The 26282-nt window shown below is 51.4% G+C and overlaps 1 protein-coding gene across 1 annotated transcript in view; it reads right to left on the bottom strand.

Moving 5' to 3' along the window:
• Window positions 1-26282, bottom strand: part of DNAI2 (dynein axonemal intermediate chain 2) — a 198407-nt gene that overhangs the window by 46849 nt on the left and 125276 nt on the right. The window contains exons 23-24 of the mRNA XM_024130234.2: window positions 9747-9801; window positions 8460-8605 (exon numbers count right to left, since the gene is read on the bottom strand). Of these exons, the coding sequence (XP_023986002.2) occupies window positions 8460-8605; window positions 9747-9801 (201 nt within the window). The remainder of the gene's footprint in view (window positions 1-8459; window positions 8606-9746; window positions 9802-26282) is intronic.

Below are 26282 nucleotides of genomic sequence, written 5' to 3'. Positions count from 1 at the left end.
AGAGGTTATCAAAAACACAAATGGCCTAGCCTCTAGCCCTGAGAAAGACCCAGTTGACAAGACGTGGCTCCAGGGTTGCTGTACCTGGTCCTAGCATCCTGGACCCACCCCCTGAATGAGGGCGAGCCCCTGGGCACCGTTCACGTGGTCGGCTTGCTTTCAAGGCGCCACCTCTGTGGAATGATGGTCTGATTGCCCCAAGGTTGTAATCGAAGCCAAGCCAAGTCTCCTGCTGGCTCATCCTCTCCTCTGCAACCTTTTGCCCCTTTTGATGTCCCCAGCCACGCCCCCCTTAATTGCACCCAAGGGGAGCGGCATCAGACCTTAGTTCCAGGAGTGGGACTCAACCACACTGGGCAGAGACAGGAAAAGAAGAGAAGAGGCGTCGTGGGATCGCCCCAGACTCCCAGCCCACTGCTCTTTCGGTTCCTTCCCACAGATCCTAGGCACCCCCTATGTGCATGCCAGGTGCATTTTCCTCCTGCTTATCGGTCACATTAAAGGTCGTTAAAAATTTATCCAGTATGAGATTAATATTGAAATGCCAGCTTCCCCTGACAGGTTATAAATAGCTGCTTTGAGTCCAATTTTGAGGTTTTGATTTAAAAAAAAAAAAAAAAAGTAAGTAATTGTGCATTCATCTGTGATTGAATCAGAGATACCTTATCCCTCCTCTCCCGAAACCCATTGTCAGAGGCCATTACTACTTTCCCTGCTCAGAGAATATTGTGTATGGAGCTTTAAATGTCCCCCGGGGAAGTAAGACCATTATAGGAAAAAAAAAAGACGTGTTTCCATCTCTGTTCCAATACACACACCTAATTAAGATTTTATAAACACTCACCCAACAGGAAAACACACACATACACACACACACACACACACACACACATTCACAGGCACCTAAATTAGCAAGGCAAATAGCGTCTAGATGAAGTGGCTTCCTTGCCTTTTTCTGTCCAGTTTTAATTAGGTGTCTGTCACAGAGAGGGCGGCACACAGTGGAATTGTCTCATTTCGAGTCTCTAGGTCTGGGCTGTTGCGTTGCCGGATCCCCCATGCTTGTCCCTTTTCCTGAGAATCACAACTTGGTCTCCTCTGAGCCTCGCTCCTCACAGCCCTCAGCGTCTTGGGCTCTGGGAGGACAGAGAAGGACCTTGTCTCCCACGTGGCCACATCTCAGGGGCCTCCCTGTGGCACTAGCTCCCCCAGGGGCAGCGATGCTGTGGAAATGACCTTGGTGGAGTCACACCTGTGAGATTGCCTGGTGGGAGCGGGATCCTGCCAACCCACTCGGGATGCCAGCTCTGGGGACAGGAAGCACAGGCTCTGCCGTTTCCCAAAATGCCAGCAGGGCAGCCTCCCTGCACCCCAAGGTGCAGGTGACCTGCCGATTTCTGCTCTCCCATCCCTACTGGCACGCTGTCCGGGCTGGAAGAAAATCCAGGAGATAATTAGCTTTCTCCCTTTCGAGCCCCTAAGGCTATTTGGAAAAGTACATCTTTTTCCACACGTGTCGAAAATTAATTCTGTTTATGTTTTTGAGGAGCAAAGGGAGGGAGGGGTTGAGGAAAGTCTCTCTTGCTCCTTTGGGCAGAGTTGGGGGTGCGTGGGGTGCAGGGCAGGGGAAACTCGCTCCTCTGAAGCCAGATTGAATGCAGGGAGAAGGGGGGTGGTTGGGAGGAGCCAGTCCACCCAGACTTTGGACCTGGCCTCTGGGGAAGCCTGCTCCTTGGAGCAGCTCTTTGTTTCCTGCAACAAAGCAAGAGCTGCACCTACCAGGTGAAGCTGCATCAAAACTTTCCAAGAGAGACTCCGGGGGTGGGGGCGGGGGCAGGGGCCCCAGCTGCAAAGGAGACCAAAAGGTGGTGACTTCTGAGTGTTCTCGCCTTCGTGGCTGTCACCCTTAATTGGACCCAACACTCAGCAGTACTCACTGGTCTGAACCATCCCTCCCATCTTCGGGCAGGGACCCAGACTGGGAGTCCTATGAGGGTGCGGGTAAAGGTGTGGGGATAATGATCTCATTGCAAAGAAGGGTAAGCTGTGACGAAGGGAGAGAGTGGCATGGACATATATACACTACCAAACGTAGGGTGGATAGCTTAGTGGGAAGCAGCCGCATGGCACAGGGAGATCAGCTCAGTGCTCTGTGACCACCTAGAGGGGTGGGATAGGGAGGGTGGGAGGCAGACGCAGGAGGGAGGGGATATGGGGATATATGTATATGTATAGCTGATTCACTTTGTTGTAAAGCAGAAACTAACACACCACTGTAAAGCAATTATACTCCAATAAAGATGTTAAAAAAAAAAAAAAAGTGAGGCCCAGGGAGATTGTGAGACAAAGCCGAGATCTCCAAGCTCCTGGCTCAAAGAGAACTCACTCATTCAGAGCTTCCTCCACCCCGGAGGGATGGGGATTCCGCTCATCTCTCTGCCCAGCAAAGGCAGAAAGAGTGGAAATCTATGCAGAAAGAGCAGAAGGGCCGTGGAATTGACACAAAGAAAAGACTGCTGGTGGGGATTTATTTTAATTCAATGATAACGTCTCAAGTGCAAGTCTCTTGACACGGAGAAACGAGAGTAGCGGGTATTTACAGTCCGCAAGGAGCATGATTAAACCTGAGTAATGATGGCCAGAGAGCCAGGTAAGGAGCCATCACTGGCTCTAAGAAAATGTGGGCCCATGATGCCCAGGCTGGGTGCCTGAAGCCTCGCAGTCTAGCTTCCCTCCAGCTGCCCACAGGTCCTGCTGGAAGAAAGGCCACCCGCTTGTGCACCCCACTGTCCTCCGGGGGCCCCTGCTCTGCCCCTCACCCCCATCCCCGGGTACAGCTGCAGCAACCGGCAAAGCAGCCAGGCCCTCGTGAATTAGCTGAAGTGACACTCGCTTTGTATACACATGTTTACAATCAGGGCCAGATGGTGAGGGATTGGCTCCATTTCAACGTCACTACAGGGTGCCCGGCTGAGCGGGCTCTGCACGTGGCAAAAAGATAATGTGGGGAGAGGGCAACCCCTTCCTTCCTGAGGCTCAGGCCCTGAATCTTCTCTCCATCTGAGGAGCCCTCACTTAAAAGCAGCCTTAGCTTGCCAGCTGTCAGAAGTTTTTTTTTTATCAAATCTCCTGAAATTCTACAGACAGAAGAAACATAGCCCACTCAGATATCCTCCAGAGTTTCTTTCCCCTTTTTTTATTTTTATTTTTCGAAAAAAGAAATAAATAAAGCGTACTTGATGGAAAGGAGCTTGCGAACGATCACCAGTTACAGTGTTTATGTTGCCAAATTATTTGTACTGGCAGGAAAAGAGGGCAGACTGAACACGGATCAAGCAGAGTGATTGTTTACCAAACTAGAGAGACGTTCCTAAGTGACATGATAGGAAAAAGGGAGGGGGGGGAGGATATTGGCAACATGCCAGGGACAGATTCAGACACGTCTGTGTGTTTCCATCTGCTTCTCCCCAAAAAAGACAGTAGAAGAAATCCATCAGGGACAGCTGTACTCTGGGGCCAGAAGGAGGGTCAGGACAGCAGGCCTTCATGGACACCTGAGCCAGAGCTTCCAAAACGTCCAGAACGGTGGTGGTGATTATGTGAGGACGACCAGTCCTTCCCCCTCTGTTCTTAACCTGAAAAACCCCCTCCCAACAAAACCCAGGAAAACCAGATACAACACCAAAAAAAAGAAAAGAAAAGAAAGAAAAACTAGAGATAGACTTTTATAATCTCCAACAGTGGGAATCATAAGGTCTGAGTAAAAAGCAACAGAAGTTTTAGGAAAGAACATTCCAGAATTCCTCCATCAGAATGAGGACATCTCACTCAAATTGTCCCTCTGGGAGGTTGTGCTTTTATTCCAGGGATGTAGCCATTATTCAAAACATCTTATTTTGAAATTCACTTTTTCAAACAGACTTTAGAGTTAGTTCATGAGATATATTTCATAGTCTAATAGCCATTACTTTAGCTGTGTGTGTGTGTGTATGTGTGTGTGTATGTGTGTGTGTATGTATGTGTGTGTGTATGTGTATGTATGTGTGTGTATATGTGTATGTGTGTGTGTGTGTATATGTGTGTGTGTGTGTGTGTGTGTGTGGTGTAAAGGTAGGGGTGGTTGCTGGTGGCAGAATTCTAAATTCGTTTGCACTAGAGAAGGTTCCAAATGGTGATTCACTGACCCTCCCCACCTAAACAATCTGGCCCAATGACACAGCTGTGTTACCTCTGAAAATGTTTGAAGGACTCTGCCTGGACTTCTTGTTCAAGGTCATTCCAAAAGGGAGCTGTGGAAATGATTTCCACTAGAGCAGCACATCTGAGCATTGCAGAGTGATAACTATGACAGAGGAAAGAGATTACATTCTCTTGAAAGCGCGCGCGCGCGCGCACACACACACACACACACACACACACATACACACAGAGTCAGGACGCGCATTCAGAGACTGTCCCCCAGGCATCCCCTCCCATTGAACTGGCCATTTATCCAGGCTTACACAGAAGCACAGGCCCAATCTGGTGTTTGGGGTCTGTTTTGGTCACTGACAAATCCCCAGAGGCTGGAACACTGCCAGCACATAGCAGAGGCTCAATGAATAGTTATTAAATGTGGATCAAAGACATAATATTAGATGAGGTTTGAAACAGGGAAAGGTAAGCGTGGTAGCTAGCCTCTAGTATGACCCCAACGACCCCTCCTCCTGGTGTTCACATCTGTGTGTCTTCTCCTCCCAGATTGTGCCAGGGTTGGTCTCTATGACCAAGAGAATATGGCAGAAGCGATGGTGTGTCATTTCTGAGGTGAGGTTACCAAAGACACTGAGGACTGGGGGAAACCAGCTGCCATGTCACCAGCGTCCTTATGGAGAGGCCCACATGCAGAGGTGCTGAGCCCTCCTGCCTGCAGCCAGCAAGGAACAGAGGCTTCCAACAACCATTTGAGCAAGCCATTTTGGACACGGAACCTCAGACAATCTTCAGCTGACTGAAGCCCAGCCCACACCTCAAGATAACACAGCAACTTGGGGTGATTTGTTACACAGCTTTTGGTAACTAACACAGTGAGAGGATGGGGAAAAGCATGGGCTAGATATGCACATTTGCACTCACCCACCAGGCTGTATTTTACCCCAAACCCTGATCCTTTTTTTCAAAATCTGTTGGCGAAAAAGGAAACAGTGATGGAGCTGGTAATACCCATCTTGTAATAGGGGTTACAAATGATGCGTGTTTTGGGAACCCTTTCCACCCATCTCTAACCCTCCTCAGATATTTCCCCTTCGGATCAGGACAGGTGGCTCCATTTCTTTTATGACTTTTCTTTTGTCTTCTTTTGTCATTTGACTTTCCAAGGTATTTCTCGGTCCCAGCTACTAGAATTGCACCGGGCCTGTACGGGGTACTCAATAAATATTTGTTGAATGAGAAAATGAATGAATGAATAAATGAACAGCCTAGGCCCCCATTTGTGCCCCTTACCACGGGGCTGACCGGGGTGCCTGGCCAAGCTCTCCTCACTGGCTCTCTCCCCTGGAATCAGGGCCCGGGCAGTGTGGAAGGGAGAGAAAAGGAAGGGATGGACCCACTCATTACTGTTGCTCTGGCTAATGAGCTGGGATGGAGATGTAAAACAAGAGAACTGTGGATCGAGAGAAAGACTGGAGACTTTTCCAGCCACTATTATTTAGTAGGAGACACGGCGGCAGATTGAGAATGAGCTGGTTTTCATTACTGGATAATGAACCCAAATGATGGCAGAAAGGGATGGCTGGTTGGGAAAAGGAGCAGAGCAGCTTTCCCACCCTGCTTTGTCAGGCAAGAGCCAGGGGCAATCTGGGTACCAGAAGAGAGGCGCACCTGGCTGGGATGAGAAGCATCCAGACGGCCTTCTCTCTCCTTGGTTCCAGAGAGAATGAATACATCCTCACCTTGAACATGGAATTCAACCTTGGGGCAGAGCCAGCTTCCTCCTCTGGCTGCAGCCATCAGCTGGGCGTCCCCTGTAGGGGAGGAGCAGCCGAGAGGGGTGGGCCTGCAGATAGCTTCCTGAAGTCTTGGGGATCCTTGCTGACCACAGACCCCAGAGTCCCTGCTGCCCACGGTGGAAGGAACATGACCTCTCTAAGCATCAGGACATTGGGAAGAGTGTTCAGGGCCTTTGGCCTCTGCTTTTTAGAGTTTCCAGATTACGCAAATAAAAACAAGGATCCCCAGTACAATTTTGGATTTCAAATAAATGGCAAATAATTCAGTGTAAGTATAGCCCAACTGTTGCATGGGCTATACTTATTCTAAAACTTACCACTGTTTATCTGGAATCCAAATTTGACTCAGCACCCTATATTTCCTCTGGCAATCTTATGACAAACCTTCTCTTCCACCCACCCTTTCCATGGTCTCCTGTTCCCGGCAACTACAGGGAGTGGTTTGAGATGCTGCAGTTCATGTCTGGGCCGACCTTCGGAGAGATGCGAAGATGAGTGGTGTGTTTTAGTAAGAACGGCAATTACTAACAGGCCCGCTTACTGTTGCTGTGTGACAAAGCACTCCAACACTGAATGGCCTAAATTAACCATTTTATCATGCTCAGAGACTCTGTGGGCATTTAGACACGGCACGGCAGGAATGACTGGTCTCTGCTCCTTGACCGGGGGTTTCGGCGAGGAAGGTGCAATGGCTGGAGGGTCGTCATCACCTGTCTGGTGGATGATGCCGGCTATGGGCTGGGACCTCAGCTGGGCTCTGCAGGGACACATGCTCATAGCCTCTTCACGTGACCTGAGCTTCCTCACATCCTGGTACTTGAAATCCTTACCTGGTAGCTCAGGGAGCCGAAGGTGAGTGTCCCCAAAGACCCTGGCCGAAGTTGTCTGGCCTTTTCTGACCTACTGTTACTTGCGGGGGAACAGTCACACGTCGGCCCAGATTTAAGGGAAGGAGGACAGACCCATCCTCTTGGTGGCTGGAGTGGCAAAGGATCTGGGGGTGTGTTTTAAATTCTGGCAGGTGGGGGAGAGACGTCAGTGGAAGGAGCGAGGGGATCCCACGGCGAGACGGTGGATGTGGGAAGGTTCTGATGATGATGGAGGAGCTCCAAGGAGAAGCCTCCCCAGAGGAGGGATACTCCGAGAGGTCGGGGACCTCCGGGAATCATGAGACCTGGGTGTCAGGAGGAGCATGCGGGCTGGGCTGAAGTCCAGGGGGATGGCGGGGATTGGGTTCCAGAAGAAACAATTACGAAGTAGGGGAGGAACAGCCGAGAGGGGTGGGAGGCATCCGAAAGCACCTCGAAACACTCCTGTGCCAAGGAAGGTTTACGCTGTACCTCATCAAAACCGTCTGCCGCTGACATTGCATTTGACTGACACCATCTGTATTAACGCTGCTCCCAGCCCCGCAGGTTCCGTCTCCACTCCCACCCATCTGCACACACCGAGGCTCCGCGTCCCCCGTCTCCACTTCAGAAGAGAGACATCTGCCTGCGGCAAAACGACCTCCTCCCAGCTTGTCTAAGATGGGTTTTGGCTGCCAGCACGGGGCCAGGGACCGATTCTGCAAACCTGGGAACAGCCTCCCTTTGAAGCTGGCAGATGCAGGCACTGACTTACAGAGAGAAGAGAGTTTGAGGCAGACAAAGGGGAGGGGAGCTGGAGGCTCTGGGGGCGCTAGGGGCGGGAGGCTGGGCAGCCCGAGACCCCACACAGTGAACTGCACACCCCCCGTTCCTCCCCGCTCCCCCCGCACTGCCGAGAGGAGCCAGGAGTGACCTTAACCTCGGGGCTTTTTGCCTGGGCCATCTGCATACTCCAGCAGCCCCCCTCGCAGCGCACCTGCCCCTAGAAAGCCACAGCGGCCTGACTGCTGTTTGTGGTGGGGCGAGCTGGGACCACGTGGAGACCGTGCCTTTTGAAGCCGGAGTTAATTGGATTTTACAGCATCCTCTCTCGCCTGCCCCGTCCTTATTAAATGACAGAGAGGAGAGGAGAGAAGCAGCTGATGGTCGTACAGAGAAGGAAAAGGTTAGGACGCGGCCCCTCTGTGGAAAGTAATCAGCGCTCAGCCTTCCTCCAACACGCCTCACCGTGTAGGAGCTCAGACAGCGCCCAGAACTTGGGGAGAGTGCCAAAAGGTTAGCTGCCTTTATTACCATTCCTATCGGTACCGGCTTCGAGGAGAGTTGTAATCTCAGCCCACACCTACACAACATCACGCGTGTGCGCGCACATGCGTGTGCGCGCACATCGCATGCGTTCACACCCAGCTAGCCTACGGTCTGGGATGACCTGTGACGGTCAGACAGCGCCCAGAACTTGGGGAGAGTGCCAAAAGGTTAGCTGCCTTTATTACCATTCCTATCGGTACCGGCTTCGAGGAGAGTTGTAATCTCAGCCCACACCTACACAACATCACGCGTGTGCGCGCACATCGCATGCGTTCACACCCAGCTAGCCTACGGTCTGGGATGACCTGTGACGGCCCCCAGGACCCAGGGGTGCCGTGCCCCGATCTGCTGTCTGGATGGAGAACCGCCTCTCGGGGGCCCAGAGCTCCAGCAGCTGAGTCACCTTGGGCTTCAGCTGCCCTGTCTGTCCCGCCCGATCTGCGATAAGAGGGCTGGAGGAGCATTACAGAGTTATTCCCTCGCCCTGCTTCCTTAGGCCCATAATTTAAAGAAAAAGTGTGGCTGTTCAAGATGATGTCGGTGAAATTGACTAGCACGACAGATGGAATTTCGGGCTGGGTGCTTCTCTTCCCCGTGGCGTGAGACAAATCCACGTCTCTGCCGTGGCCTCAGGGAGGGCAAGGCGACTTCCCCCCACCTTGACTTCGGGTTTGCCCGTTGAACTGGCTTTGGCCAGTGGGACAGATGCAGAGGCTCGCCGCCCCGAGCAGAGAACATACCCTGAGGTCCTGCTGGTCTGAGGAGGATGGAAACTCATGGAGCAGACCTGATTCCAGCCACAGCCCAGAGTCAGGCTCAGCTGGGCCCCAGCTGACCCACAGAGAGTAAATGAGCTGGCTGGTGTGTCCCACTGAGATTGTGTGGTTGTTCCTATACAACTCTACCACGGCCGTGAATAACCCATACAGCACACCTCACCCTGTCTACAGAAATACATTCTAGAGGTTTTGAAGATTAAATGACAAAAAAATCAAAGTGTAAATAAATTTTTTAAAGACTCAAATGCAATGGAAAGTTAGGAAGAAGCAAGACCCGCGGATTGAATTACAGAACTAGTAACAATCTCGGTGTCGTAGAGCCTTATAACCATGCTGAAAATGTAACGTACTGTCTGCTAAAAACTCAACTTAATTTTTTGTTATAAATACAATTTATTTCTTGGGCCTCGCTATGCGGCATGTGGGATCTTACTTCCCCAACCAGGGATCGAAGGCAGAAGGGTGGGGGAATACTTTAGACAGCCATCAGGATGTCAAGGGGAAAAAAACAGCTTCTAGGGTCAAGAAGAGAGAGAGCAGATCCCCAAGGAGAGAAAGGGAGGAAGAAGGCTTCATGCAAGGTTAAGACACGGCGGTGTGCACTTTGCAGTCCCAGCCCCGAACCACAGCAAGGATTGGCTTGTGCAGCTGGAGCTGTTTGACACGGAACCATTTTCCCCACAAACCCGTGTATTTTGGGGGAAAGAAACTGCTATTTCTTTTGCCTCCGAGACTTGCCCAGCAGATGCCTGGCTGTCATAGTAATGGGAGCTTTCATGGCCAGCACTCTGAGCCTTTACACGTCAAACTGGTGTCTAGGAAAGATGCTTTCATGTCCGGGGTCCCACAGGTGCCCTAAGGAGACCACCACAGGAGAAAACCCCTGCACCGGAACTCTGGGACAGGAGGGGGGCCGCCTACAGTGTCTTGAACAGGGGAGAGAGGGAAACAGACATCGTCATTAGGAAAGAAATCAAATTGTGATATCAAAGGTCGTCATCACTCAAGGAATATTGGGATTAAAAACATGATACAAATGAACTTTTATACAAAACAGAAAGAGATCCACAGACATAGAAAACAAACTTATGGTTACCAAAGGGGAAAGGGAGGCGGGAGGGATAAATTAGGAGATTAGGATTAACAGATGCACACTACTGTATATAAAATAGGACTTCCCTGGCGGCGCAGTGGTTAAGAATCCACCTGCCAGTGCAGGGGACACGGGTTCGATCCCTGGTCCAGGAAGATCCCACGTGCTGCAGAGCAACTAAGCCCGTGCGCCACGACTACTGAGCCTGCGTTCTACAGCCCGCGAGCCACAACTATTGAACTCACGTGCCACAACTACTGAAGCCCGCCTGCCTAGAGCCTGTGCTCCGCAACAAGAGAAGCCACCGCAATGAGAGGCCCGCGCACCGCAACGAAGACCCAACGCAGCCAAAAATAAATAAAATCTACGTTTAGAAAGAAAAAAAAAGATTACCAACAGGAACCTACCGTATAGCACAGGGAACTATACTCATTATTTTGTAATAACCTATAAGGGAAAAGATTCTGAAAAAAATAGATTTATATGTATGTAGGACTGAATCACTTTGCTGTACACCTGAAACTAACACAACATTGTAAATAAACTATACTTCAATAAATTTTCAAAAAAGGCTACAAAGTGAATCAATTTTTTAAAAGATGGGAAGAAATAAATGTCTGTGACATATTTTAAAAGAAATGACAAATTATGAAAGTATGTTTTAGCTTACGTTTAACCAGAGTAGGCTGTGAATGCAACTCTTTTTAAATTCTTCCAACGAACAAAAAAATAAATCAAATGTTGATTTAGTGGGCATAATTTTTCTGACGAGATTGTCTGATAGTGCGATACATCCTTGATTTCACGTTTGACTTTCACAGCACAATCATAAAGAGGACATTTTTGCAAAAAAATATTTGAAGGCATCATCAATTTTCCCAGTGGCCTGTCTTAATCCTCCAAAATTCAAATCTCTCTCTTTTGAAGTGCCTGTCATTTCATCAGCCTCGTAGGTTTTCTCTTCTGTAATTGTTAACTAGCTGAATTCTGCTTTATTCTCACTTGCCAGTGGCTTTCCATGGGATTCAAATAATTGTCCATAATCACTTTGATCAACCTCAGGAAATGTTGCATCTCTGGAAAAATTTGAAATGGTTTTGCATGATACGCAAGAATGTTTATAACATATGGCTAACAGGAACAGACCAACCCACAAATCTAATGATGAAGGATGAAAAATACGCTAGTGTTAAGTGTGAGGGGTATGGGGGTAGGGGCAGAATTTATAAGAGGGCAGCACAGGAGTGGCCGTTTTGGGGTTTTGGCAAATTCGGTTTTCCTATGCAGAGTCCCTATAACTTCAGGGACTTCAATCCTGAGAATGTGGAAAGCCTTTGTACAGGATCCAGGGACATTATCTATAATATGTAAAGAGCTCATACAAAGCAATGAGGAAAAAAATGGGCAGAAACAAAGACTATTACGAAAAACAAGAAAGAAACACAGGAGGCTAACAACCGTAGGAAAAAATATTCCACTCCACTGTAAACAAAGAAACGCATGACAAAGCAGTATTTCCCCATCAAACGAACATTTTTAAAATTATAATTCTCGATGCCGCTAAGTTTATAAAGAACCAGACCCTCCTTATACGCTGCTGGTGGAGTGTATATTGGTACACGCTTTCCAGAAAGCAAATGCAAAGCTATATCGAGATTTAAAATCATTCCAGCAGCACCATATTTTTTTATAAAGTCCCACGTTGCCTGTTCACATCCTCACATCATTCTTAAAATGAACAACGACTAAATCAAATGCTGATTTTAAGGGCGTAATTTTTTCTGGGGGAAAAATCGTCTAGTGGCACAAAACAATATCCTTCACTTTGAGTGAAGTTAATTGCTTTTTCAGCTCTCTCTAAAGTTTGATCTCTCACTTGGAGGCCACTTTGCATAGGAAATAAAGACTTTCCCTCGGAGTCCCCGTAGGAAAGGCCAGGGAGCCAGGCAGAGCTGCATCAAAGCCTCATCACTGAATAAGAAGCAGCTCCTGCCCCACCCAAGGGACGCCTAGCTCACCTGCCTCTGTTTCCTTCCTCAGCACAGTCCAACTACTGTAAGTTCAGGCCTGTGTGTGCATCCCAGGTAGCGAGAAGCTGGGATGTTAAGCTCTTGACAGCCAGGACTCCACCCATATGCCAACAGTGGTTATTTCTGGGTAATGGGGGTTAGGGAGCTTTTCAACTTCCTTCTTCAAACTTTCTGTGGATGCACAAATTTCTACAATGAGAACCTTCACATTTACAATCATAAAAGGAGATTATTTTTTTAAAGGGAGAGAGGGGAATCTCATGAACAAAGCACAGAAATAGAACTGAGAGGAGGGATGAAGAGAAAATGTCAAGACAGTTCCGAGGCTAGAAGCTTCAATAGCAGGTGGGTTGGGTGGATCAGACGGTGAGGGTCCAAAATTATCTGCACTGAAAGAGCGTTTATCTCTGTACGCAGCGAGGAGCCAGGCATCGTGAGAAGAAGGCAATGCTTGGGGCGGGGGGCAGTGGGGAAACGGAGAAAGCATTGAGCTGCTGAATCAACCCTCACCTGAAGTACACCCTACCTCTGGATTTTTCAGACACATATGCCAATTAATTCCCTTTATTCTTTTAAACCACTTTGAGTCAGGTTTTCCACTTCTGGCGACAGAAAGTATTCCAACTGGTAGAATTTCCAAAGGAATATGGCTCAGAGTAAGATGCTGAGGTGGGCCTGCCACTCCCTGTCCCAGTTAAAAATGGACAAGTCACTTATAATTCACTGAGTCTTAGTCATGCCTACAGATGGAACAGGATGCTTGCGTTCTCTCTCACCAGCATAAGGATAAACATTTTTAAGATATAATGAGACTCTTTGACGAGCAGAAGATTTGAATTTTGCAAGTCCCACTTGCAGGCACAAGAGCAGTTGGTCCAGCTTCAGGGACTGAATTACTTCTGAGGGTCAGATCTGCGGGGAAGTGTGCAAGAGATATGAAGGGTCAGCTGCGTGCAAAGGAATCACGGTGGGGCGGGGGGTGCAGGTTCTGATTGAACAGGTCTGCGGCGGAGCCCAGGACTCTGCAATGCCAATAAGCACCCAGGGGCTGAAGAGACAGACAGGAGCTGAAGGCAGATCACGGAACACACCACCTCTTACGGCTCCCTTCACAGGATGCTGAACACCTCGTTTAAGAACTTAAGCTCTGGAGTCAGACCTTTCCTCCCCACCCGCTTACCAGCTGTGCGACCTTAGCACATCACTTACCCTCTCTAAACCTTGGGTTCCTCGCGTGTAAAAGTGGGGTAACAACAGTACCTAACTGCTGGGACTGTTATGAGAAGATAAAACACGTAAAGAACTTAGCATAGTGCCTGGCACATAATAGGTGCTCAATAAATGACAGCCATTTTTTTTCTTATTCTAACCCAGCAAGAAACCCATGTGGTCTGAACTTTGAGAAATGTCACAAGTGGACACCACTCTGCTGGCTGAGAATGAATGAAAGGCAATTAGATGTAAACTGTCAATAATACGTCATTTAAGGTACAGCCCTCTGTCTCAAAAAACTTATATAAACTGTGTCTTGACTTCTCTTGGGTGGAACAGTTCTCAGAGCTTTCTGAGATGCTCTTCCCAGGTTATAATCCTCAAATTTGGCTAAAATAAAAATTTCCAGTTCTTTCTTTAAAAAAAAAAAAGAAAGAAAGGCAATTAGCGTGTCCGTTGGAACCTCTCAAAGAGCACCACCCTTCACTGCCCACAGGCAAATTCCTACAACTTTAACTCTCTATTCCCCCACTCCTCATGCTCCAGGCTCCCCCCCCCCACACCTTTACCTCTCTATTCCCCCACTCCCCATGCTCCAGGCTCCCCCCCCCCGGCCCCCCCCCCCCCCCACCGTTTAACAATGTATGTGATCCATCCCTTTAACGTCTCGAGCTTCCTTCTTTGTTTGGGTTCTGTTTTGCTTTGTTAGGGTGGGGACACGGGTGTTCTTGTGTCTTGCCCATCCCTCAGATTCAGTACAACCTGGAGGACCAGAGAGCTGATGGAGTGGGTTAGTTGGGTCTCCTTAGGTTGAACGCTGACAAAACTGAACCCAAGTTGACACAGTTAAAAAAAGAGAATTTTTAGGCTGACATAACTCAAATGTCTGGTGGGGGGGGAAGGGTCAGTGGGACTGGTGTTGTGCACACCTGGACTCGGCGGGACTCAGCTCCTCTTCCTCCCGGCTCTGTCTCCCCTGGACCGGCATCATTTTATGGTTCCCTAAGGAACTCCAGCTCCAATCCCAAATTCAGGGTGAAAGCCTACTGTTCTGAGAGTTGGACTCAAAAGCCCAGAATTCAGGCTCATTGGCTCTGATTGGCCTATCTTGGGTCATGTGTTCATCCCTGAACCAATCCCAGCAGCCAGGGGGTGGAAGCTGATGATTGGCTTAGCTTAGGTCATGTGCTCCACCCCAGTCAGGAGGGTGGGACCAGCTTCTGCAGAATGAGAGCGTCTGAGACGGGGGTAGGGGGTGGATGCCCCTCTGAGAATCAGGATGCTGTTGTCATAAAAAGGAGAATGATGCTGGCCGGTAAAAACCCCACATGCAGGTAATGCTCTATCCTGGGAAGTGTTTCCTCCTTGGTTGGGGGGAGGAACCCCCCTACAACCAGCCTGCAAGGGGGCTATGTCAAAGGCGGAGATGCCCTGGCCGTGCTCTTAAGCGTGGAATCCCTGACAGCCAGTATAAGGACAAATTTCCATATCGCAGCGTGTTGGTGTAGGTTACGTAAATCCCGGCACAAATTTGGGGGCAGGGGGAGGAGTCAGTACTTTCCACATGTCACTCCCCTGCTCAGAAACCTGCCATGGCTCCCCTTGGCCATCAAAACCAAATTCCTCAGCCTGAACTTGGAGTCCCCTGACCTCACCCCATGTGGATCCTTGACTTACGCCCTTCAGCTCCTTCTGCATTGTGTCATCTTTCTCCCTGCCACCCAGCACGACCCATTTCCTCTCTGCCCTTCTGTGCCACAGCCCCCAATCCTAGACGGCCCCTCCTTCTCTCCGCCTATCCGAGTCTTGGTGGAAAGAGCCCTGGAAGAGGAGACAATGAGGGTCTCCTGATTCTCACACTAGTCGTGCAGCCTCTCTTCAATCACTCAACCTCACAGGGCCTCCGTTGCCTCCCTAGTTCAGCCTCTGCCCTGGTCACATGAAAAACAGAGGCTGTGATGAGGCACGTTCCCCCAGGAAGATCTTCCTTTCCTCTGAATGTACAAAACCTTAACCAACCTCCCCCTCTCTCCGCCCCCTCCCCTGCCATTGGCTGTCTTGAGAGATGCTCTGCATATATGAGGGACCCATCTCCTCTTGTGCATCAAGTCCAAGTCCCACACCCTAGAGGTGTCCCTAATCCCTCAGTGCCCTTGTCCTGCACTCCGCCTGTCCTGAGCTCCATGCTGAAACAAGACAAGAAACAAAACGAGTTGCAGGGACCAACACCCCACCAGAGTGGCACCAAGCTCACTCTAAACTGGAGACGTAGATACAGCAGATGCAGCCTGAAGCCGTTCCTGAGCTTCCTTTATCTGAGTAAAGCAGGGTTCCCTGAGAATTCAGCTGCCATAACCTGCTCTGAGAGATCTCCGGACAGGGAGGCCACTGACCTTTAACACGGTGACATCCCAAGACAATTGGGTAAACGAGCTGTCTCAGTCGTCTTGGGCCACCGTGACAAAATACCAGAGACTGAGGGGCTTAGAGAACAGAAGTAATTTTCTCACAGTTCTGAAGGCCAGAAGTCCAAGATCAAGGTGCCAGTCTGGTCAGGTTCTGGTGAGGGCTCCCTTCCCGGCTTTCAGGTGACCACCTTCCTGATGTGTCTTCACATTGCAGAGAAAGAGCAAACGCCCCAGTGTCTCTCCTTGTAAGGGCACTAATCCCCTCGTGGGGCCCCCACCCTCATGACATCATCTAACCCTAACGACCTCCCAAAGGCCCTATGTCCAAATATAATACCATCACACTGGGGGCCAAGGCTTCAATATATGAATATGGATGGGGAGGAGGCATGAACATTCAGTCCATAACACAAGCCTTGTCAGAACCTTCCATACTTTCCCATTGAAGCCCTAAGCACCTCCCCCTGCCCCCATTAAACTGGTGTATAAACCCTTACTCTGGGCTGTTTGGAGAGCTACTCCTTTCAGAGCGCTCCCGCAAACCGTGTCTTTTCTCCTGTTAATCTGTCTATTGTCCGTTAATTTGCAGGCCCCTGATCACTCAGACCTAAGCTGGTAGAGGAAAAATTTTCCTCCCAACAGAGTCAAGCACTGTACGGTTGCAAAAGTATAGTGTTTGTCCTTTCCTTAATAAGGTTTTTGAGAGGACAGGGAATAATGCCTCATCCATCTCTGGGTCCACAAATAGCACGCCCCACCCCCATCTTCCTCTGAACATACAAAACCTTAACCAACCTCTGCTCTTCTTCCCACCCTGTCCACCACCGTGGCTCTTCTGCCTGGACCTGTGTTTGCTTTTGCACAAGCCCTGTCTCCCCCATCAGACTAGGCTTATTGTCAGAGACCTTCCAGTTCCTCACAGGGTACCAGGTGCCCTCGTGGAGGCTAGTGTCAAATGAAAACAAATCCAAACCCAGTGAGGAGAGGCTGTATTCAAAAGGATTATGATTGCAGGGACAGGAAGGTACTGTTGCAGTAAAGGCAGGGGGCCATTGCGACAGAGAGGATGCTTTGACCGGAAGATCTGTAAAAGCATCTCAGGAGTTCCGCAAAGAGAGTTTTCTTGTATGCAGAGGAGCAAACAAGGCTGGAGGAGCCAGGTGTGGGGAAGTGCGATGAGAAAAATGCCACGATGGAACTGGAGATCAGAGGATGTTTTACCCGGGGGCCAGTCTGTTCTCAGGAGGGGCTGTGAGCCGGTGAGGGTGAGGGCAGGCCAAAGTTCAGGAGCTGGAGAAAGGAGAGAAGCTTCACCACAGTTTGACAAAGAAGCATTTCATTCCGATGGATCAGTTAGGACAAGCAGTTCAGCTAGTCACTTACGGGGCAAAGAATGAGAATTTGGAGGGTCCGTGTCTGGCCTTTTCACAGGTCCATGAGTCTTACTTAAGTCATATAGGGAAGGCTGGTTCTTTGCAGTGAGCTGTTTTCCAGAACAGAAGGGTGAGGGGATTCCTTGAATTTTTGTTGTTTTCCAGGGACACAGAGCCTGCACACACACACACACACACACACACACACACACACACACACACACCCGGGGATATACACATGCACACGTACACGTGCACGGATAGACAAGAGACCACAAGGAAGTCTTGTCTTTAAAGCTTCCTGAAGTTGCAGCTTTTCTTTTTATCTGGAGACACAAGTTTGACCTTCCCAACCAGAGCGGATTGGCCCCTTGTTTGGGGGTGTTACCCTCTTAACGGGCCTCACGGTTTTGCAAAGCTAGCATACCCGCTTCCAGGGTGAGAATGAGTTTGAGATGGAGAGCAAATGCCCTGCATATCAATGAAAACAGCCTCTGAAATTATGATTGCTTTAAAGTAAAAATGAAATTTCCTCTCCCGAGGGCACTTCAGAGGACGGGGGCTCTGAGCTCTAAGGAGGAGGGGGGGACCAAGGCTGGGGCTTGAGGAGGGGACCCCGTGGACCCTGGGAGTCAAGCACATCACCTGTGTTTGCTCCAAGTCACTATCGTTCCCTCTACCGGCCCCAAGCCGTCAGGAAGGAAGTCTAGCCTATGGGTAACTAAGGCAGGGGTTACCCAGTGGCGTGCTGCTAAATGTTTAACAGCTGGCTCTCTGGAAAGGTTGTGGGGAGGTGGAAGAGCCTTAGTTGGTAGAGTTTGCTGATTTCCACGGTGTAAATACTCCCGCCACGGTCAACTGAAATCTACCAAGCTCGCAGAATTCCTGCAGCGTAACAAGCAGTACCCACATACTGGTGTGAGCCAGCTCCGGCGCACATAGGTGTATTTGTGCTGTATGTGGGGCGAGCTGCAGGGGAGGTAACGGGCAGCAGCCTAGGGAAGTCGGTTCCAAGCTGACCAAAGGCACAGAGCAGTGGTCAAGCTTGAGGACCGGCTGAGATGACCCTACTTGGAAACATACAAGCGTTTCTCAGGAGGTCCCAGCATCCTTGGAGTGGGGGACCTGGAAGAGATGGGGCTTCCTGCCATCAACCGGGGGTGGGGACTCTTGGGTTATCCGGGAATCGAGGGGGCCAAACGCTGGACCCCGAGTGGTTTACAACAGCTGCTGGGAGTTGCCTTGCGTGACCCTGACCCTTAGGTCTCCCCAGTCCAAGTTCAACTGCCTGAACCACGGGCGACGCGGTGGGAACACCTGAGCACGTGCTCGTGCGGGATTAGCTTTGCCCAGAGCAGGCATCCTCCAGGAGCTCCGTGCGTCCCAGAACCCGGAGGTGAACTCCTCCAGGTTCCCGTGCGTGTCAACCGCGTAGTAAACACTTGTAACCGAGGCCAGAAACTGCCGCCGCTTGGGTCACTTCCCCTCACCGAGTCCATTAACTGGGCAAGGTAGAAACGGATGAAGCTGTTGAGAGGCCTGGGAGCTCGGAGGCATTGGTTTAATGAAAGCATCTTGCCTCCTTCCAGGGTTATGCAGTAGAAGAAATTTGCCATCTCCATCTCCAGGATGCAGGACATGGTGCTGGGCTTTATTTTCTTTAAGTCAGGTTCAGTCTAAGTCCAAGACCGACCCCCGGTCGGGGGGCAAGAAACTCAATCTCGTTCGAGGTTGGGGCTCCCTCCCCGCCTCTCTCCGCTCAGGGTCTCAGGAAGGCACCGGCGATCCTTGCAAAGTTAAAACATTTGGGGCGTCTCTGGTCTGCACCGGTCCCTTGAAGTCCGGCAGCCCCCAAGCATCTGTGCTAGGTAGGTCCAGGCTGGGGCTCTGCTGAGGCGGGGAGCCCTGGTGCCCGGCCCCCCGCTTTCCACAATCCCCTCCCCCGGGGCACCTCAAGAAAGCAAAACCCAAGGAACCTCTATCGCCTCCTTCTTGTTCTTGGAGAATCTCCCTCCTTTTGCTGCTTCTACATCTGTCCCTGCAAAGCCTCAGCCCTCTCTTTTCCACTCTGGGCCTCCCAGCACCATCTGCTTGGTGAGCCAAGGCTTTCCCGGGAACCAAGAGGAGAGAGGGGGGGTTCTTCACAGCTTCTGCTTTCGGCCCTGCAAGTGCCCCAAGACAAGCACGCAGAAAGACTTACCCTGCAATACAGAGAACCAAACCGAATCGCTGCAGACGGCCCCACTCGCCTACTACAATGAAAACAACACACCAATTAATACTGCCATCCATTATCCTGCCGTGCGTTCACTGGGGAAAGAAACGCCGTTAGGAAGTGTGGGGAGGGGAGATGGGGCTCCATCTACAGAACTGGGAGCCAGTGGCTATGGTGACCTCCGATGCAGCTTGCCCACGCCAACGATGGCTGAAAATTTCTCTGGAGTTCGGAGAGTCCGTTAACACAGGGCTAGAGGCCCTGCCAAGGGTAGCCGTTGCTGCGTCTTCCTATCCACGATTTGCAGACTCAGCCCTCCAGACTTGATTCCCTTCTCCGAGCACGGAGCCCCATCTAAGGGTACACGGTCTGAACCACCAGGATCACCTATGGCGTGACTGTCTTTCCTCTCTTGTACTGCCCGCCCCCTCTCCATCGCCCCCAACATCGCCTCCTCCCTTCCGCTCCTTTCCACGCCCCCCATCGCCATCTCCCATCCCACCCCCGCTCCCCAGCTCTTCTTCTGGTCGCCTCTTACGCACGCTTAAACCTCAAGGCAGATTCACCAGAGAAGGGAGAAAGGAACAGACCAGCTGGGGCTGCCACCCCCGCGGTGTGGCCAGTGTCCTGCAGGAGTCCGGCGGGACCGCCCTCCCGAACACGTCCAGAGTTCCTGCTCAAGGCAGACGGCTGCCGCGATCGGAACATCCCACCTCTGCACGTTCGACCCCCAGCCCCCCGGCCCCCCAAGGGGCAGACACAGCTGGGGGAGCACCACGCAAGGCCCAGCCACCGGCCTGAGCCCCAAGCGCGCTGCTTCTCAGCTGGAGAAACTCACGGCACCCTAGGATTCCCCAGACTAGCCTCCATGTCCCTAAGGTGCCCGTTTCTGCCCAGTCAACCCTGGCTACGAATGTGGAAAGCAAGCAGACCCTCTCCAGGCATCTCCCCACACCCGGGTGTGCCCTGTTCGGCGCCTGGGGACACGGGGGGCCAAGCCTCACGCTGAGGCCGTGACCGTCATGCTGACTGCGGTGAGTCAAGTGTCCTGTACCCATAAGCCCACCGACCCCTCAGAGCCACTCTGCCCGCGGGAGCGTCCCCGCCTGACGGTGAGAAAACTGATGCACAGAGCACGCGTCCATGTCTGCACGCGCCACAAGCCTTCGAGGAGAGAAAGCCCCGTGTGCCAAACGCTCTTCATGTCACAACTCTTGTCATGGGATCCGGAGGAGGGGAACATATCCGCCCCATATCCATGAGGAATTAGCCCAGATGCATTTACCAGATTACACGCGAGCAGACAGGAGGGAGCAGACGGGACCCTGAATGAGTGAATACACATGGAGGGCGGGAAAGCAATGGAAAAGGACTGAATTGTGGGGAATAGCCCGGGAGGCTGGTGGGCAGAGACGGGCTGGGTGAAAATGTATTCTGATGCCATCTGAAGCGCCACTTGGAGTTTCCAAAGCGCTTTCACGTCATTCATCGTGACAACAACCGCATGAAGTGGACAGGTAGCATGCTGAGTTGGCGCAAACAAGCTTTGCTCTCTGCCCGCTGGGGCAGCACGCCTCACGCTGGCATATGCACCAGAAGGCCCCGGGGATGTTGTTAAAATGCAGACTCTGATTCAGCAGGGACGGGGTGCGGGTTGAGGGTCTGCGTGTCTCATAAGCAGTCAGGTGATGGCCGTGGCTCCCGATCTGCGACCACACGTTGAGTAGAAAAGCTCTGGAGGTTGTTTCCCTCTTGAGAAGGTTAAACGGCCAGGGCGAGCACACCGGGGCAGCTCCGACTTCTCAGAGCCCCCTCCTGGGCTCTCAGAAGGGGGCTGCAGATCCCCGAGGCCCGTCTGGCCTCTGAGGGGGACTCGAACCCCACCCCACCCCCAAGGAGGATGTCCGCAGGCGATCGGCCCTCGCCGTACTTGGCACTGCAATCGCTGGCACCAGAGCAGCTTTAGGGTACCAGAGGGACCGAGGAAAGTAATATCCTCACAGCCCGGGGGGTGTAAGTAATGAAAGTCGGATCCATAAGTAATTACTTTTTAATTAATTAGGAATGATGAATAGCGAAGACCCAGCGACTCCGGGTGGAGTGGTGTTAACTGTAATAGCCTTGTTCCTTTCCCTGCTGAAATTGATTTGCTGGGGGAGGGGGCAGAGGGGAGGGAACACCCTGGGGCTGGGGGACAGACGAGGGCCAGGCAAGGAGGGAGGGGCAGTCTTCTCGCAGGGCCGATGCCCCAGAAGTTCTCTCCACTCCACTGAAGGTTCTCCTCCCTGGAGAGAAACGGGCTGCACTTCTCACTCCCAAACGCTGTAAGACTCACCTACTTAATCTTCATACTCTTCCGGGGGAGAGACCCCTGTGATTCTCCCTCCCTGCTCTGCGAGAGCAGAGCTGCTGCTTAGTCCCAGGACGGCTCAGCAGTAGGGGAGACCCTTCCCAGAGGCAGCCCCCAGGGCCAGGGAACAGTCAGCAGGCGAGAAAGAGCGAGGCCAGGTCAGGTCGCTGCCCAGGAGGGCAGAGGGGTCCACATGGGTCACGCCATCTTACACACAATTTTTCTCACCCGGTGCCAGGAGCATAGTAGACCCCCGGGGTAATTAATTAGGAATGATGAATAGCGAAGACCCAGCGACTCCGGGTGGAGTGGTGTTAACTGTAATAGCCTTGTTCCTTTCCCTGCTGAAATTGATTTGCTGGGGGAGGGGGCAGAGGGGAGGGAACACCCTGGGGCTGGGGGACAGACGAGGGCCAGGCAAGGAGGGAGGGGCAGTCTTCTCGCAGGGCCGATGCCCCAGAAGTTCTCTCCACTCCACTGAAGGTTCTCCTCCCTGGAGAGAAACGGGCTGCACTTCTCACTCCCAAACGCTGTAAGACTCACCTACTTAATCTTCATACTCTTCCGGGGGAGAGACCCCTGTGATTCTCCCTCCCTGCTCTGCGAGAGCAGAGCTGCTGCTTAGTCCCAGGACGGCTCAGCAGTAGGGGAGACCCTTCCCAGAGGCAGCCCCCAGGGCCAGGGAACAGTCAGCAGGCGAGAAAGAGCGAGGCCAGGTCAGGTCGCTGCCCAGGAGGGCAGAGGGGTCCACATGGGTCACGCCATCTTACACACAATTTTTCTCACCCGGTGCCAGGAGCATAGTAGACCCCCGGGGCCCCTGCACCACCTGTCCAGAAAACAAGACCGTTCTGGATCTTCACCACCACCACCCCCTACCCCCCATCTGCCCCGCCCTCTACTTCTGTTAGGAATCCCATCATTCAGAGATGTGAAAGGCAGACCTCTAAGCGTCTGGCTTCTAGTCTGAAAAGGGGGCAGCAAGGGATTGTCACAGCATGAACATGGACACGGGGTGGCATCTACAATTGGTCCCCTCTCCTCCTCCACTGCACACAACCTCCCCCCCAGGTCCCTCTCTCAGCCTCGGAGGACAGTGAGGGGGCGGGCTGTCCATCGCTCTATAGTTCCACCAGGGTGAGCAAGGGGGGGGAGGACGGAGGGAGGGAGGAAGTGGGGAAGGTAAGAGGTAAAGATTTTCTTAAGCGTTTGAGGAAGGCCCAGGGCCAGGGTGAGGCAAGTGAGGTATGGGCCTCCAGCACGAAATTTAAAGAGGCACTCAAAAAACTCAGTCTATCTCCCGGGGCCGTCTCCCTGAGAACTGAGATTGCTGACGGCCTCGCCACCAGACACATGAAGCATCCTTGCACCTGTAGGATGCTGAAAGATGAGTGATCTCAGGAATTCCCTGGTGGTCCAGTGGTTAGGGCTCGGCGCTTCCACAGCTTCAATCCCTGGTCCAGGAATTAAGATCCCACAAGCTGCGTGGTGCCGTTAAAAAAAAAAAAAAAAAAGGAGTGATCTCACAGGCATGGGTGGTAACTAAGTTTTAAGCAACTTTGAGGCGGGAAAGAAAAGCAGATGGGACAAGACAGAATCAGGAAAAGGAAAGGAAAGAAAGGGAACGTTTCTTTAAGTACCTGCTCTGCGGAGTCACGTTCTTTGCACACCTCGGAGGAGAGCATTTGTGTCCTCATTTACAGGTGCTGACACAAGCAGAATCAGTTTCCCCACCTGTGTAGAATGGGCCTGATCTGAAAATCCACAATGAACAAAACAGACAAATGTCAAATCAAGACCAAATCCCACCCTGCACCCAACCTCACTCTCCTGTCCCTGATCCCAGTCCTATTGGATCCTGTCTTTATTTGAAATTCGGATAATTTTTTCATCATGAGTATTTCGCATTAATTTTGATTGTTCTAAATATCGTGTGAAAATATTGTCTATGATTACCGAGTTTTGACCTCCCCCCTTAAATCCAGCGTCCAAGGGTACCGCCTCACCTCTCTCTCCCTAGTCTTGGTCCTACTTGGAAGCCGTATGGGTTAGTGAACAAAGACCACTGATTTTGGAACCAGACACAAAACCAAGCTTAGCTTTGCCAGGACTCCCAGCCAAGCTTCAATTTCCTCCTCCATAAAAAATGGGTGACTAGTGCCTCTGCAGAGAGCAGGTGAGACAGGTAACCGTGTCACCCCTAGCATGGAGCCCGGCATGTGGCAGAGGCCCAAGAAGTGGCAGCTCCCTTCCCACCCCAGACCCCGGGCTGCAAAGGGACGGGGAGCCATGGACCCTCAGATCCCACCAACACAGGGAGGGGGCCACCACCCTTTCAAAAGTTCCTTCTGAGCCTTTCTTTGTCAAGTTAAGAAATGAACCGCAGATGCAGGGTGAGAAGGGAAAATTGATAATTGCAGTGATGTCAATTCGAGTGAATCAATTTGTTTGTGTTAATTGGAGCCAATTAAAGATTTCTCTTTGTAAGTTACCCCAGGTCAGGCTATCTTAGAGAAGTTGATTTCTGGCCAGATGGTAAGAAATGCCCGTATCTACCCTCACAAGAGGTGGAGGGAGACAGAGGAGTTTCACAGACATTCCGAAATGATGAATAGATGGACAGAGGGCTAGGGAGGACAGGACAGATGGAAATGAATGACCAGGATGGTCTGACAACCCAGCCCCCGTGAGGGGCATGAGAACACGGGGGAAGGAAGACCTAGGCCGGCCTAGGCTGGCTACTCCATGTGTGGTCCATGGACCAGCAGGGGCATTGCCTGGGAGCTTGTTAGAAATGCACCCCGCTTCCAACCTGCTGAGTCAGAATCTGCATTTTAACAAGATCCCTGGGGGGATTTGTATATACTGTACAGCTTCAGAGGTGCTGGGCTAGACAAGCCTGAGCTCCAGCCACCCTGGCTCTGTCTGCCCGGGCACCAGATAGAGGTTCCTTATACTCTGCAGTGTTCTCTGCCTCACCCCATCCATTTCCAAGGCCATTCGCTGAGAAAGGTTCTATAATCTCTGATCCAGCTCCACTCCCCACACATCAGTTCTCTACCTGCGGGGGCTCCAGGAGCTGTTCTCAGGTGTCTGCTTGGCTTCAGCCAATGGGAGGCCCGGCAGGAGATGAGAGACAGGAAGAGAGACAAGTAGGGGTGTTTCTTCCCCGCCCTCCGCCTGCAGGGCTGCAGCTGCACAGTGACTCTGTTCCTCTTCTTACAGCCACATCTGTCAGGCACCCTCTCCCAAAGTGACATCTTTTGCTGGCATCTATTACGGATGCCCCTGCCTCTTGCCCCTTCAGACCTGCAGGTAGTGATGGCTTCCTGGCTTCTCCCCGGATAGCATAGCTCTGTATTCTTTGTTGTTTCTCTTAGCCCTATTGTTTTCATTGCTTTTTATTATTATTTAGGTATGGTAAGGCCAACAGATGACTGCCATCGGCAAGAGAGTTTCTTATACTCACCGATCCTGAGAGAGGTACACGGCGTGCCGCAGGAGGGCCCCGTGGAGAAGCACCAGGGTGAGTCACAAGGCAGAGGAAGGAGGAAGAAATGTGGGCAAGAATGGCGAGTTTGAAGGATGTTAGTGGGCTCTGGGGCCATCCTGAGTTGCCTGGTACCTGGCACCTGTTCCTGGCGTGATTAGAGCAGGTGTAGAGTGGCCTGGAGGGGGAGGATGGGAGAGCCCGGTAAAAGAGGTCGTTGGGGGTGTGGGCCCTGGATCGGTGGTTTGCATTTAAAAATTATATCCCCAGGGAGGAGAACTCGCCCCCCAGGAGACGGGGTGGAGCAGGAGGCCAAGGCCAGGTGACGCAGGCCTATTATCCAGACAAGAATGCGATGTGTTCAGCCTATGCCTGCAGGGCAGATGTTGAAGCTTCCGGTTCACAGAAGCCAGAACCATGGCTCACCCACCTACCTCTACCTGTAGAATGGTCCTTCCTTAGACTGTCTTCAGTGATCGCTGTGAATGTGCCAGCTGCTTCCTGCAGGGCCCTGACCAAATCAAAAAGCAGCCTATGCTCATTTTCTTTGACTCTGTTCTCTCCAAACCATGAGGACCCCTGGATTCTCTTGACCTGGACCCTGGGCCCTTCAGTCGTTAACTAAACTTGTAACGGAACGAGAGTCTCTTTAGAACACCCCTTAGATGTGTGTGCATATCTCCCGGTCATTCTCACAGGTGATTATTCCCTGCTTCCGGTACGCACACAAAGGAACTGGGGGCTTAAGTAGCATTTTGCACAGGAAAGCAGGAGTCAGGGCTTCTTACCAGCAAATGGCAAGAGGTATGTTGTGGGTATAGACCTGGTCCTCTCCCATCCCCTGAGAAAGCGGGGTCATCGCTCCTACCCTGTGTCATGTCCACCATTCCCCTCCCTGAATTTGATGGTTCGGATGAGGAGCTAGGAGTGTGCTGAGCAGGCTGCTTGGAGCTTGCAGGCTAATGATCATCAGATTTAACAATTATTAGTGATCTGCACATTTTCTGCAGCAGATGAAATAATTGTTGAGGAGGGCTGGTGGAAGGAAGAAAACCGTAAATGTCTTTTCCTTTCATCATCAAACCACTATATCTATGGAGCTTGCCACAATTAATTAGCACTCTGTCTTACTAGCACCTTTATCCACTCATCCCCCCGCCCCCGC

Source organism: Physeter macrocephalus, chromosome 14 (assembly GCF_002837175.3).
Source record: "Physeter macrocephalus isolate SW-GA chromosome 14, ASM283717v5, whole genome shotgun sequence".
In the NCBI taxonomy this organism is placed as follows: Eukaryota; Metazoa; Chordata; class Mammalia; order Artiodactyla; family Physeteridae; genus Physeter; species Physeter macrocephalus.
This window is presented reverse-complemented; position numbering and strand designations above follow the sequence as displayed.